The 13,078-nt window shown below is 40.1% G+C and overlaps 2 protein-coding genes across 3 annotated transcripts; one reads left to right on the top strand and one right to left on the bottom strand.

Moving 5' to 3' along the window:
- Window positions 1-3,103: 3,103 nt before the first annotated feature.
- On the top strand, window positions 3,104-8,938 carry LOC126390664 (glutaryl-CoA dehydrogenase, mitochondrial-like). The gene is made up of 12 exons (XM_050045064.1): window positions 3,104-3,330; window positions 3,783-3,893; window positions 4,080-4,112; window positions 4,231-4,371; window positions 5,360-5,422; window positions 5,589-5,759; window positions 5,853-5,982; window positions 6,255-6,471; window positions 6,836-6,939; window positions 7,122-7,247; window positions 7,350-7,510; window positions 8,389-8,938. The coding sequence occupies exons 2-12, from the start codon at window positions 3,791-3,793 to the stop codon at window positions 8,460-8,462; spliced, it is 1,323 nt and encodes a 440-aa protein (XP_049901021.1). The 5' UTR covers window positions 3,104-3,330; window positions 3,783-3,790; the 3' UTR covers window positions 8,463-8,938.
- Window positions 8,939-9,594: 656 nt separating this feature from the next.
- syce2 (synaptonemal complex central element protein 2) lies at window positions 9,595-12,127 on the bottom strand. 2 transcript variants are annotated; one of them, XM_050045066.1, is made up of 5 exons: window positions 11,102-12,127; window positions 10,757-10,840; window positions 10,384-10,463; window positions 10,101-10,215; window positions 9,595-9,861 (listed from the first exon to the last, which is right to left on the bottom strand). In XM_050045066.1, exons 2-5 carry the CDS (start codon window positions 10,808-10,810, stop codon window positions 9,661-9,663), a joined length of 450 nt encoding a protein of 149 aa, XP_049901023.1. In that variant the 5' UTR covers window positions 10,811-10,840; window positions 11,102-12,127; the 3' UTR covers window positions 9,595-9,660. The 2 variants fall into 2 exon arrangements, with proteins under 2 accessions (XP_049901023.1, XP_049901022.1); XM_050045065.1 differs by having other exon boundaries at window positions 10,757-12,127.
- Between the last annotated feature and the right edge of the window lie 951 nt (window positions 12,128-13,078).

The following is a 13,078-nucleotide window of genomic DNA, read 5'->3' as shown; positions in this document are numbered from 1 at the left end:
ATTTAGTGCTTGAATCACTGAGATTGACAGGGCTATATTTGGGACAGGGGGTGTACTGTATATGGGACAGGCCTTTAATTCCTGTCACACAAAACTGTTGCTCAGCAAAGATGGGAAATACAATCAAATTGTTTATTTAAACCAGCATGAATATTACTTGTTTGAAAGCTAGGCTTTAGATTATATATCAAGTATGACTCATTCATTTGATCTTAATCTGACAGACAGATCTGCATCAGAGAGAGAGTGAGTTACTGCACTTGAGGATTACAGCACCCAGCATACCGACACAACACCACTTTATCCAGTTAAAACAATACTCACAATTTGGATTCATTTTTATTTTAAACCCTTTTGATTCTTCTGATCTGAGGACCCTTACAAACTAGAGGAATATGAATAACTTACAGGATAATCAAGGAATGGACACATAATTTGAGGTCACCCACAACCCCGGTTTTTATACATCCAAAGAACTTCTACAAAAAATGAACTGCTTGGCACCAGACCAGGCTTCTAATTAAGACAGGCCTTTATTTGTCAAAATGTGTAGCCACACTGGGCTAGCAAAAGGGACCAGGCGTTTATTTGAAGTTTTACGGTATTTTCAAACATTTTTCAGCTTTATTGGCTAGTTTAAAACATTTGTTAGGAAAATAAGTTACATAATTTTGATGAAGTAATTAAACTAGTTAGACGACATTACTTATTACATTTTTAACACTTTAACTATTAATCTGGTAATGCAGTTCCCAAATGTGTTTTTTTTTTTTTTTTTTTCAGGGTGGACCCCAGGCCCTCCTGCAGGTTGGGTCCCCCCAGTGCTGTCTCCATGGCTGCAGCCTTGAGTTTATGATCAGCTTTGCCTCTCCTTTGTGTTTCCTGTTTCCCCTTCCTAGTGTCTCATGTTTGTTTTCAGAAACTACACACCTGAACCACATCTACAATCAAGCCACTGCAGGTTAAAACCTCAGCTCAGATATCCAGCCCAACTTCTAAGTTTTTTGACACTTTGTCTTGTTGTACCTTTTGGACATCAATTCCCACTTTGTTCTGTGCCTCAGTTCACCACACCAGCCTCAACCATGACCCGCCATGTCCAGCCTTGTTCTCGTCTTTGCCTCCAGATTTGGACTGCTCTGCCTTCAACTAATCTGCCTGCTCTGCTTCACCATTCCCTGACTACCTCAGCTATTTCATTAAAGCCTTCAGCTCCACTTCTTCAAACTACAATAAATAGCGTCAAACCATTCAGTTTCCTGGTTGTGTTTGCATTTGGATCCTAAGCTGAACTGCCACAACACAGCTTATGACAAATTGTGAGCTTACAGATTGTTAGCCTAGTCAAAATTGGCTCAGCATTGACCACATCTTAAAATGCTGATCACAAGTTATGCAACATTCTAGATATTCTTCATCGCCACCATTTTTGCTACCTTGAATAGGCTGCATTTAGCTGATTTTACCTCCGTATATCTTTATGCGGAAAAACTATTCATTCTAACTCGTGATATGAGAGTAAATAATAGATACACGTATACCATCTGGAAACACATTTTCATAAGAAGTGAAACTGGTCATAGCAGAGAAATGACTGACCTACCACTTTCTGTGCTGCTCCACCCGGCTCTTACAGACACACAGCAAATCTGTGCTGGATAAAAACTTAACTAAAAACACACTCCATAAAACACCAACAAAACTGAAAACTTCCTCTGATGGACAAACATATAGGAGAGACCATCACATGTGTTTACATAAGCCAAGTGGCCAGAAGGTGAACTTGACAGGTGACTGCTCAGCCCCACCTATGGGCCCAGAAAACGGTCATGTTTAACTGTTAAACAGTGAATAATTTAAAGGTATGAAATCTTATCAGATTTCTTAGGAAAACCATTATGAATGCATTTAACCAGCTCAAATGAAATATGTGTTACGGCGCTTCCTGCTGGCATCTGTCTCAGTAAAGTCAACTGATTTCATGTTAATAACTGATTATAACACCATGAAGTGGTGTTGTGTCGGTATGCCTGGTGCCATAATCCTCGAGTGCTGTAACTTTCTCTCTAATGCGCTGTCTGTTGGAGCTAGATCAAATGTATAGTTCATAATTAATATTATCTGAAGCCTAATTTTAACAAACAGTTTGATTGCATATCCCATCTTTGCTCAGCAACCAATTCGTGTGAAAGGAATTAAAGGCCTGTCCCATATAGATGTCTGTCCCAAATATAGGCCTGTTGATTTGAGTAATTATAAGCAAACAATAGCCCGGGCTACTAATTGAAGTTTTACGCTAATCATCCAGTGCATGCATTGTATATTCAGCCAGGCTTATTATTATATTTCTTTGCACTAATTATAGTTTACAACCCACAGAACCCTCAAATTGTGTACAGATGTTTTATTTTTTATTCTATTTTCATTGTTGGTCATTGGTGCTCTTATATTTATATGGACATCTATTCTTTCAGATGCTTGTGTAGATATTAGTCGTTGTCTGTGTCTTACATTATTTGTGCAGCTTTGTTGTTCTAGCTGTTTTGTCTATTTATGTGTAAGTACATTGAGGGAAATGCATGTCAGATTCCTTGTATGTGCACATACCTGGCCAATAAAAGTGATTGTGATTTGTCTTTTTCTTTCCACATTTAATAGTAAAAAAAATCTGATGTGGGGAGTTTCTTTCTTTCCTTCCTTAAATAAATCACCTACCTAACATTTTCCTCACATTATCAGCACATCAAGGGAGCTACCCCTAACACCATCATTAGGATTATATCATATGATTATTGTTAGTGTGCTTGTTGTTGCTGTGTTGTCATCTGTAGTGTCACTTACAAAACTTGTCCCTCTCACATTCTGTACATGGCTCCTTATTTTACCAGCCAATGAGCAGGAAGGGCGTGGGCCGACTCCCTCCGGCTGCACAGCAATCTATATGCGCCATCTTGAGTGTGGAAGTGCGTTACAAATTTAATTCCCACGCCTACTACAATGGAAAATACTTAGCTACACACGGCACATGGAGCAGCATCACACACTCCTAACAGACAGCGGCTCCTAATAAATTCAATATTATTATTATCCCACTGTTAAAGGCAGTGCACAGTTGAGTTGCATAACTTCAATGTGTTGCACAACCATAGGTCCTGCATAGGCTCCAGCGTCTTTTGCCTCACCTGACATGGAGGAGAGGAGCGTCCATGTTTCACGTTATGTATCCCTCTGACGTTGCAACCGGCGAAATGTTATTTAAGCAACTTTTATAGCTCAGCCCAGCGCTGAAAAAGTCATCGGATCATCAGATAAACCCATCGGAGGAAACAGGTACTGTGCAACTGGATGATTTCCTAAAAAAACAGCCACTAAGTGTAACATAGTTGCACGAACAGGTTGCTGCAGGATATATGAGTGTTTCTAACAATGGGACTGCATGCTGTTTGTTCTGATTGGCAATCATTATAAATAGACAGCAGTTTACTTATCTTTTTCCTGATGAAGCATTTTAGGTAGTTCTCTAACCCAGTGCTTAATCGATTCCCAAATCACTTTCCTTTGTCCAGGAGTGATAATAATCTTCAAATTTAAAAGGTGTGTTTGGGTGTCTGCTAAAAATACTGTACAGCTAATCAAGGAAACTGATTTTCACTGCTCTGCCAACTTAACTTACCACATTGTCTCATACCAATGTATCTTCAACTGAAATTTGCTTTCCGTCTGTTTATAGATATTATAAATAACACTGTTTTACTATATTTTCTTTGTTTCCCTGTGATCAGAGGACATAATGGCTCTCAGAGGTGTTGTCACCCGTCTGCTCTCCAACAGCCAAAAATGTGCTGCTGTCACTGCATCCAGAGCTCAGGGCACAGCTGCTACAGCTGTCAAAGGTACATTTAAAATCCTTTATTTACTCTTTATAGACATAAATGGTAAGATAATGTTTGGAGTGGAAGTCTTTAGGGGAAAGTTATGTGTAGGAAACACTTTATTTTTGTCCAAAAAGAAAGAAAACTCACAGATGTAAGTAGGCCTACTTAAAATTTGTCTAACACTTTTATTTTTCTTCCTTTTAGATGCTGAGGAAATCAAAAAGCCAGCGAAGGCACGTAAGTGAATTTGTAATGAGTTACACCTGCTCTGTCCAGATTCTTTCACATGCTGTGTTGTCACATGTCTCAGTGACATAACCACTGCACGTGTATGTGTACATGTTTTGACCCTCAGCCAAGGTGCTATTCAACTGGCGGGACGCCCTGGATCTGGAGGGTCAGCTGACAGAGGAGGAGATCATGATCCGGGACTCCTTTCGCGACTACTGCCAGGAAAAGCTCATGCCCCGCATCCTAATGGCCAACAGGCATGAACGTAAGCGAAGCACACGGCCATGATCATAGTACACGGAGAAATGATGTGTGTGTCATGGACTACCTTTTGTCAAACTCAAAGAACATGAACTGACTTTTTTGGTATCTATGCATATGCATAGTGTATGGCAGGAGTTTGAGCACCCCTGCCAAGCAATTCTGTGAGCTACCACACAGTTTGCCTTTGTTACACCTTCATTACTTTCCACAAGATTTACGAAGGCTGACTGTTGGCTAGAGAAGACACATTTAAACTGTTCAACCTTACATTTGCACTCCTTACCCATGCGTTTCTCGTAGGATTTATGATCACATAATAGTGTTCAACACTAAATTCCTTGAGCACAAAATTCACCCATTTGCAGATAAGACATATCACTTTGTCTGTCCTTTGTGGTCTGTTAAAGTAAGAGTTGATCTATTTTGCCTGAGACCTCATTTTTTCCTCAACCATACAGCATTAATTTTGACATTTAACTGCCAAGCTGTCCCCTGAATTCGCTACTTTTAGCTAACAGTGACAACATTGATGAGCAAACATAATTCCTGCAACACTTTCAAGGTGCCACTAGTTGTCAAGCAGCCACTAGATTTCTACAAGTTGTCATCCCTAACCTGACAGACACTTGTTAGGGGGGTGCAGTTTGGTGCAGTAGCCAAATATCAATCATGAACATACAGTATCTGTATAAGTGAAAGGTGTATATAGATTTTATATTATCTCATTTTTGTTTTGTAATATCCTTATCCCTTTTGGCACTCAATCACTTTGTTGCTTCTTTTTCTATTGTCATCTTCGCATCTTTACATCTTTGTTAAATGTTTCTAAGCAATGCCATTTGAGCAACTACGATCTACGATATTTAGGCAGTTTGGATTTTGGCTTTTTACTCTCTTCTTAAGATAGGTCAGGTATGCAAAAAGTGTTTTTTGCCCTGATAATTATTTAATGGTCAGTTTCTATTTTTCCAACATGCACCGTGCTACAGATTTCCACCGTGAGATTGTCTCAGAGATGGGCGAGTTGGGCGTCTTAGGCCCAACTATTAAAGGTAACAAACAAAGCCACATTATCATTATATTGTCCAACAGAATTTAAGATTAACTGAAGTCTTTGCTTAAGGATGTCTTTGTTCTGCAGTATTTCTTTATGTGCCTTTACATGTGTTTTCTATGTTTGGCTCCTTGTACTTCACACAGTTTTCTTTCCCCTTGCAGGGTACGGCTGTGCAGGCACTAGTTATGTGGCATACGGCTTGATTGCCAGAGAGGTTGAGAGAGTGGACAGTGGGTATCGGTCAGTCATGAGTGTCCAGTCTTCACTGGTCATGCACCCTATCAATGCTTACGGCACAGAAGCACAGAGGGAGAAGTACCTGCCTCGTCTCGGTGAGAGCGACACTCTTTTCTTTTGTGCGTGACATTTTAAAAAGGGCAAAAGGACAGTCTCAAGATTGTCCTTATGTTTTCATTTGTCTGCAGCCCGTGGAGAAATCCTGGGCTGCTTTGGCTTGACAGAGCCCAACCACGGCAGTGATCCCAGCAGTATGGAGACCAAGGCCAAATACAACCCGTCCAGTGGCACCTTTAGCATCAGTGGAGCCAAGACCTGGTAGGTAGATGAATACATACGAAATGAATTTGTTTTCCTGATTGAGTGTTTTGTCAAAGAGTCTCTATTGACTCAGACTGGGGCAAGCATGATAGTGAAGCATCTCTGCTGCTCCTCTCTTTTTGGTTAGCTTAGTGATAGACTGGCATTTTAGCTTAAGACTTTAAATAGTGCTTGGGTGTGTTCCGTGCATCAAGTCCTTTGTGAAATACTTAAATGTGTGATCGCGCAGTTAATGTTTTTCTTGGTCCTCATTTTCCTTCCTCTGCTAGGATCACAAATTCCCCTGTGGCAGACATCGCAGTGGTGTGGGCAAAGTGTGAAGATGGCAAGGTGCGGGGTTTCATCTTGGAGCGTGGAATGAAGGGTTTCGTCACCCCTAAGATTGAGGGCAAGTTCTCGCTGAGGGCGTCTGCCACTGGCATGATCCTGATGGATGAAGTGGAGGTTCCCCAGGAGAACCTACTGCCCAACATCTCTGGTCTTGGTGTAAGTGACTTCTCTCTGAGGCCTTGTCCACATACACGAGTATATTCGAAACATAGCTTTTTCTATGCCTTTTGGTCTTTTGTCCACAATTTAGGCCACTGAAAACAGATCCTTTAAAATTTTGTCCAGGGTGAAATTTTGCAGAAACTAAGTGTTAATTTACTGTTGACATGTAGATAAGGAAGATTGAGTTTTTGTCTTGAGATGTCAGTGTCTCTTTTGTGAGATGTCACAAACAAAGCAACATTTGGGGCCTTAGATTAAGTTCCAACAAAACCAAAGTAATGTAATTTTAATATTACAACATTAATGTGACTGTGTGCTAATATCTTACATTTCTTTTGTTGTTGACCTTCTCTATCAGGGTCCCTTTGGCTGTTTGAACAACGCCCGGTATGGCATTGCATGGGGAGCTCTGGGAGCTGCTGAATTCTGCTTCCACGCTGCGCGACAGTACACTCTGGACAGGTACATGATGTTCTGTCTGCAGTATGTGTGTTCACTAAAGGTCAGAGGACCTTACAGGCATAAAAATCTAGCTCCAGTGGAAAAAGTGTAAACATGAGCATTACCTTACTATATATATATCCAGATTGTCTCCTCATGTTTTGCCAGCCTCAGCTTTTCATATCTTTCCACCCTCCAATCAGAATCCAGTTTGGGGTGCCGCTGGCCAGGAACCAGCTGATGCAGAAGAAAATGGCTGATATGCTGACAGAGATCACCCTTGGGCTGCAGTCATGTCTGACCCTGGGGAGACTTATTGATGAGAAAAAGTAAGCTTTTTCTGTCTTCACATTTCTTTCAGGTTTGTTTTGAGCTTGTTAGCTGCTGGTCCTCTCTGACTAAAAAACGTTTCTGTGTTCTTAACCTAACAGATCAGCACCAGAGATGATCTCCATGCTGAAGAGGAATAGCTGTGGCAAGGCTTTGGATATTGCCAGACAAGCCAGAGACATGCTGGGAGGAAACGGCATTGCAGATGAGTACCACATAATCCGTCACGTAATGAACCTGGAGGCCGTCAACACATACGAGGGTAGGTACACATCTAGTCTTCATTTTTAACATTTTCAAAAGTAACAACAGAGGGTATAAGCCCCTTTTACACTTCCTGTCCAAAGCGGGAATGTCACGCTGTTATTCCGCTCTGTATAAAAGGTACAATTACGGAATAGGGAGACAGAGTTGTCTCGCCTTCAAGCCAGCAGTGTATGAACTAACAGCGCTGACTCACTGTCTGTGTAAAAGGAGCAGCCAGGAGGACGGGATGGGTGTGACATTTTGACGACATGTTATTTGTGTGACCCACCACCAGTAGCTTTAAAAGCAGCTAGCAGCAGTTTGCAGCTAAATCAAAAAAGAAAAGCAACTGAAAATTTCCGCAAATTGGGAACCCTTTACCCTCTGAGCAGAGGGCAAGGTCAACCTCCATAAACACAAATTGATTATTGTTGCCATGTCATGCCATTTTTACTATTTAGAAAGTGCTGCCTGAAACGTATGTTATATGGCTCACTCTGCTGTGTTACATGTCACGCCCATCTAGCCTCTTTTGCTTCCAGAACGCTGACATACTATCTAAAATCACACACTGGGGTGGCATGATGCCTGCGTTGATTTGTGCCACGTAAAAAAAATGAAGCTGGTGTAGTTGAGGGTCTTTTTTGCAGCCCTATTGCAGAATCTCTGTGTAAAAAGGGCTATAATTACAGTGAGAAGGATTGCAAACTTTAGCTGCAATTATGTAGATCCACCACTAGAGGTCAACAATGCACATATTATTACAGAGGCATGTTAATTAACAGGCTGATTTTTCAGAGCTATGTTAGATCAAATTCACACTATATGTTCAAAGTGAATATGTTTACATGAAATCACCTTGTTTACGGTTATTTTTTCATTGTTCTTTTATAGGAACTCATGACATTCATGCCTTGATCCTGGGCAGAGCCATCACTGGACTGCAGTCTTTCACTGTCGGAAAGTAAAAGTTCTCCACCATCTTCTTGAAATGGACTTTAAGTGGACTAGTCCTGTGCTACCTGTTCCTGTTCACCTCATTGGATGAACGTAGAGACCTTGAAGTGCACTTAATCCGCCTCACATTATGAGATTTGCCTGGTGGGATAAATCACAAATACCTCATTACATTTATATGTTTTCAGTCTAGTGATAGGAGCCGTCTGCCACTCCCTCTTTTTGGTACGTTTGGTGAATATGTAAGGTTAACCTAACTGAGCATTGGGTCCAACTATGATGACATTTGTACAGTTAAAATGCCTGAATTATACGTCAGGCACAGACAAGGCATGGTGCATGTAATCGTTGTGGCATTATGTAGTTGGTTTATTTTGTGGTAAGTGAGTAATATGTAAATAAATGGTTTTGAATGAGTGGAAGGATATGAGTGTAGCTGAGATTTAGTATGTATAGATCCCTTAATACAGTCCCCATTTAAATTAAATCGTCTTCTGTTGTCATTTTAGATTATCATATGTTAATGACTGCAGGTTTTAAAGATATACTTTGCAGGATTTTCCTAAAAAAACAACGTATTGACTCATACAGTAGTGATCCCTCTAAATCATCACTTATGACCCCAACCATAAGTGTGTGGTGGTGTTTCTCTGCCTATACTTTTTTCCGTGCCTAGGACATTTATGAGTGTGTAACCCCACAGCGCTCAGGTAAGGCCAAGGCTTTATAAAAAGGTAGCAACCAGGTGCCAGACTGTAAGCAGCAGGCATCTAAGAGACACGGCACCCAAAAAAAAAAAAGCAAATACAATGAGGCAAAAAACCAAACAAGTGTAAATCTGGGGTTGGATTTTACTTTCACTTGTTACCGACAATCCTGCATTGTATACCTTTAAAAATGCATGTCTGTGCTGCTTCTTAAGTTGTGGTGTAACACCTGAGAGCCAAATAATTTGGTCTATTTTGTTCTTGTTAGTTGTACTTTTATTTAATAAATTAATAGACACTAAAATTGAATATACATTAAGCATGGATTTAGCTTTTGTTTTTGTGTTCTTTGACTGTGATCATGAGCCGTAACCTGAACTACAGTCCTGCAAAGACAGTCTACAGCATTTGGACAGTCAGCTATTCTGAATACTCTGCATAAAATTACAAAATAAGAACACATGAACTAGATCAATAATACGGACACCAGAGCAGGAATTTCTCAGGGTTCTGATGCATGGCTAATGGCCAGGCCCCCTCTAAGACTCTCTAGTGCCTGACTGGCGTTGAAGAGCTCACTGTTGAGCTGACTGCAGCGCTCCAGCACGTCTGACAACTCTTGCAGATACACCTGCATCACATTACTGTTCTCTTCATAGACGTTGTACATGTGCTCCTGCATCTGTTGACACATCTCGGTCACCTGGGGAACAAAAGGTGAGGTAAGACAAATCAATCCATTGATCAGATTAGAATATTAGTGCACAGGGAGAGCACAAGACACACCAAACAACAGAGTAGGTATCCCTCCAAGGTTAGCATTTTACTTTCAGGTATGAAGTGCATTCAGGCCAAACATGTCAGCCAAGAAATGACGTTGGTAAGATGGATGACAAAATCCCTAAACAGGATAGGACCAAAAGCATTAAATAAGTCTTGTACCTTCTTCAATAACTTCTCCTGGAAGCTGTCGAACACTTTCTGGTCACTGGTGCGGCTGTCGTTTATCTTTATCACCAGCTCCTGAGCACTCCTGCTGATGTCATCTATACCTGAGCTACAATAGATATTGACACACACACATGCAGGTAGAATGTGGCTTTAACCCAAAACATCCTATTCGCTGAGAAACAACAGAGTTCATTCTGGGGCAAGTGGACAGAACTGGCCAGGTAAAAGTAAGTCCTATATGAATGATGATTGGACTGTGTAGGTGATGCTGTACCTGGTGTGCTGCTCTCCAGTGTCAGTCATACTGTTGCTCGAGGACTTCCCTCTTGATGGACTGTGGTTTGAGTCTTCTGTCTGTATTGCCAAAGACAATGAAAAACAACTCTTACATTATCACCAGGTGGCTGACAATAAACATAAACTGTAACTTACAAGTATGATTTTACAGATCCCAGAAAAGCAGTCCCCATAATTTTTTTATATAAACCATGACATCCATTTATGGTTGAAACACAAGGCTGCTACAACAGTATTATACTCCCATTAGTTTACACGTTACTGTATTGTTAAAAAAGCATATTTTAGGACTCCTGTGTCTTAAGTAACTGTTATGACATAAGTTAATAACCTTCTAACATTAACGTTACCATCTGTGAATCTTTAAGTGAGGTGGACGGTAGGTCAGAAGAGAAAAAGTCCATTTTCTTTTGTGTCTCCTGACAAGCTCAAACCTAAATTAGATAAAAACACACCTGTTGAAACATACTCAAATAACGTCAGTAGAAACACATACAAACGCCCGTTTCTGAGAATAATGTACGGTTAACCAAAGGGAATGGCAAAGCTAACTTCAGCTAGCCAGCTAACAGACACCTTTAGCTTTAGCTAACCCACCTTGGCTGTAAAATGTAATATTACCTTTAGCTTCAAACTCGCAAACCACAGAGTTAATGTAGTAATGACGGTATAGTATGTTGCAATAAAATGCTTACAATGTCATAGGCCGGTAACGTAGTGTTTGATAAATATAACATTAACTTTAAGTTAGCTATCTGCGCCGGGTAGCCAGTTAGCTTAAGTGCTAATGTACCGTCTCCCTGGCAACCATTAGCACGAACGTTAGACCCTTGATGTCGTTTTTATGCTAAATCTATCCTCTAACTCTCTATCTTTATTTCTGTGTATGTTTAAATCTTGTGTCTTTACTTTTTTTTTTATTATGTAATCGTATTGTAATATTGTCACCTTAAAGTCTTCATGTATTTTAGGGTCATTCATACTTGACTTACAACGTTATGTGCTGTTATTATTTACCTGATGTTCACTTTGTCAGTTCAAAAAACAAAATCTCTTTTGTTCTTCTTTTTGTTTATTTATTTATTTAATTACTTATTTGTTTTTTGTCAAATCATAGATTGTATATAATATACAGTAGCTACAGTCATGGTTAAAATTAAATAATAATAACTAAAATTAGATAATAATGTCCTCACCTCACCTGATAAGAGAAATAAATTAGCAACACAACACTGTAAAATAGTCAATTATAATTTAAGTCTTGTAATAAAAAAAAAGAAATATTAAAAATGTGCATTATCCAGCCCCAAAGTAGCCCCTCTTAAGAGTTTTATTTTATGTCATTTTAAATTAAATATAAATAATATTTGAGGATTACATCAAGTAGGTGCAAAGTAGCAGAAAATAGAAATACTGAACCTCAAAACTTTCAGGACACAGGTACTTTCCGCTAATTCAATGAAGTACCTATTAAGTTTAGAATATGGACAGAAAACCTCATTTATCTTTTTACAGAGACCAGTGAGAGATTATAAGAAGTTACATTACAGTTGTGAGTAGATCAGAAACAAATCCAGAAGTAGGGCTTGACTTAATTTCAGCCTTTCCAGTCAGGAAGTCTGAAGGATTTTATTTTATGATTTAAAGATTTCTCATGACGTCAAAACAACTTAGAATTTCTTAGTAAAGAGTATTTTCTTTGCATCTGTGTATTTTAGTGGGCATAATGTGGGTGAGCATTAAAGGGGAGGAAGCATGTACTGAGATTGTTGTGGATTAAGTAATCTGTGTGGGATGGGACGGGGCTGGGATGAGGGACTGATTGATCTGTGCTGTGATTGGAAGTGTAATCCCTCCCCTCCTCTCTCCCTCTCTCTCTGCCTCTCTGTGTCCTGCCCATAGCCTGGATTATTTCAGTATACAGCACACAGCAGAGGAGCGCAGAGGCTGTCTGAACGGTCCTGGTGGCTGGTGGAGGATGAAGTGATTATAACAACATGATGCCAGTAATTAGTAATTAATGCTGTGTGGAAACATGCTGGTGAAATGGCACTGCAAAGATCCAAATGTGTTTAGTCTGGAAACTGCAAAAAGCTGGTCTTGACAGGTGGGTGAACTTACTTACTGGCATATTTTCACGTAGCTGAAGTGGCTGCACTCTCCCATCTGCCATATATTAAATGATAAAATATTTTGTTTTGAAGTTGTAAACTTTGACTCAGCCTCTCTGCATTTTATGGAGTGGCGCTGCAGCAAGTGGATGAATCAAACTGGGAAACTTTGAATATAATGCAATAACTACTCATTGGATGAAGTGGAAGCTACTACTCTGGGAATATGGACAACTTCAACTACACGAACGAAGGGGGATTTTCATTCCAGTACTTGGTCCAAAATGTGGAGCCTCTGTACAAGGAGTACAAGCCTCCACCCAGGGACATCATCCAGCTCCCTAAATCTGTCCTCTACCTTCTGGTGGCTGCTCTGGTTGTCGTCGCTGTGGCTTACGCAATCGTGGGTCACCTCATCAAAGACCTCATGCTGGATCTAACAGGTACTCAAATCTATTAGATGTAGCTGTCTCATGTTCATTGAACATAAGTTGTACACTAGAACTCCCCTTGATCTGTATATAAGTTGAACAATCTGTGCTGTATCATCATATATCAATA

Source organism: Epinephelus moara, chromosome 5, assembly GCF_006386435.1.
Source record: "Epinephelus moara isolate mb chromosome 5, YSFRI_EMoa_1.0, whole genome shotgun sequence".
NCBI lineage: Eukaryota > Metazoa > Chordata > Actinopteri > Perciformes > Serranidae > Epinephelus > Epinephelus moara.
The sequence above is the reverse complement of the archived record's forward strand: the minus strand, read 5'-3'. Positions and strand labels throughout refer to the sequence as shown.

Coding starts and splice junctions, on each gene's coding strand:
- LOC126390664 (XM_050045064.1), top strand. CDS start 3,791: ATGGCTCTCAGAGGTGTTGTCACCCGTCTGCTCTCCAACAGCCAAAAA. Junction 4,113..4,230: donor CAAAAAGCCAGCGAAGGCAC/GTAAGTGAATTT, acceptor TTTGACCCTCAG/CCAAGGTGCTATTCAACTGG. Junction 4,372..5,359: donor AATGGCCAACAGGCATGAAC/GTAAGCGAAGCA, acceptor ACCGTGCTACAG/ATTTCCACCGTGAGATTGTC.
- syce2 (XM_050045065.1), bottom strand. CDS start 10,810: ATGGACTTTTTCTCTTCTGACCTACCGTCCACCTCACTTAAAGATTCA. Junction 10,464..10,756: donor CACTTAAAGATTCACAGATG/GTAACGTTAATG, acceptor TTGGCAATACAG/ACAGAAGACTCAAACCACAG. Junction 9,862..10,100: donor AGGAGAAGTTATTGAAGAAG/GTACAAGACTTA, acceptor TTTGTTCCCCAG/GTGACCGAGATGTGTCAACA.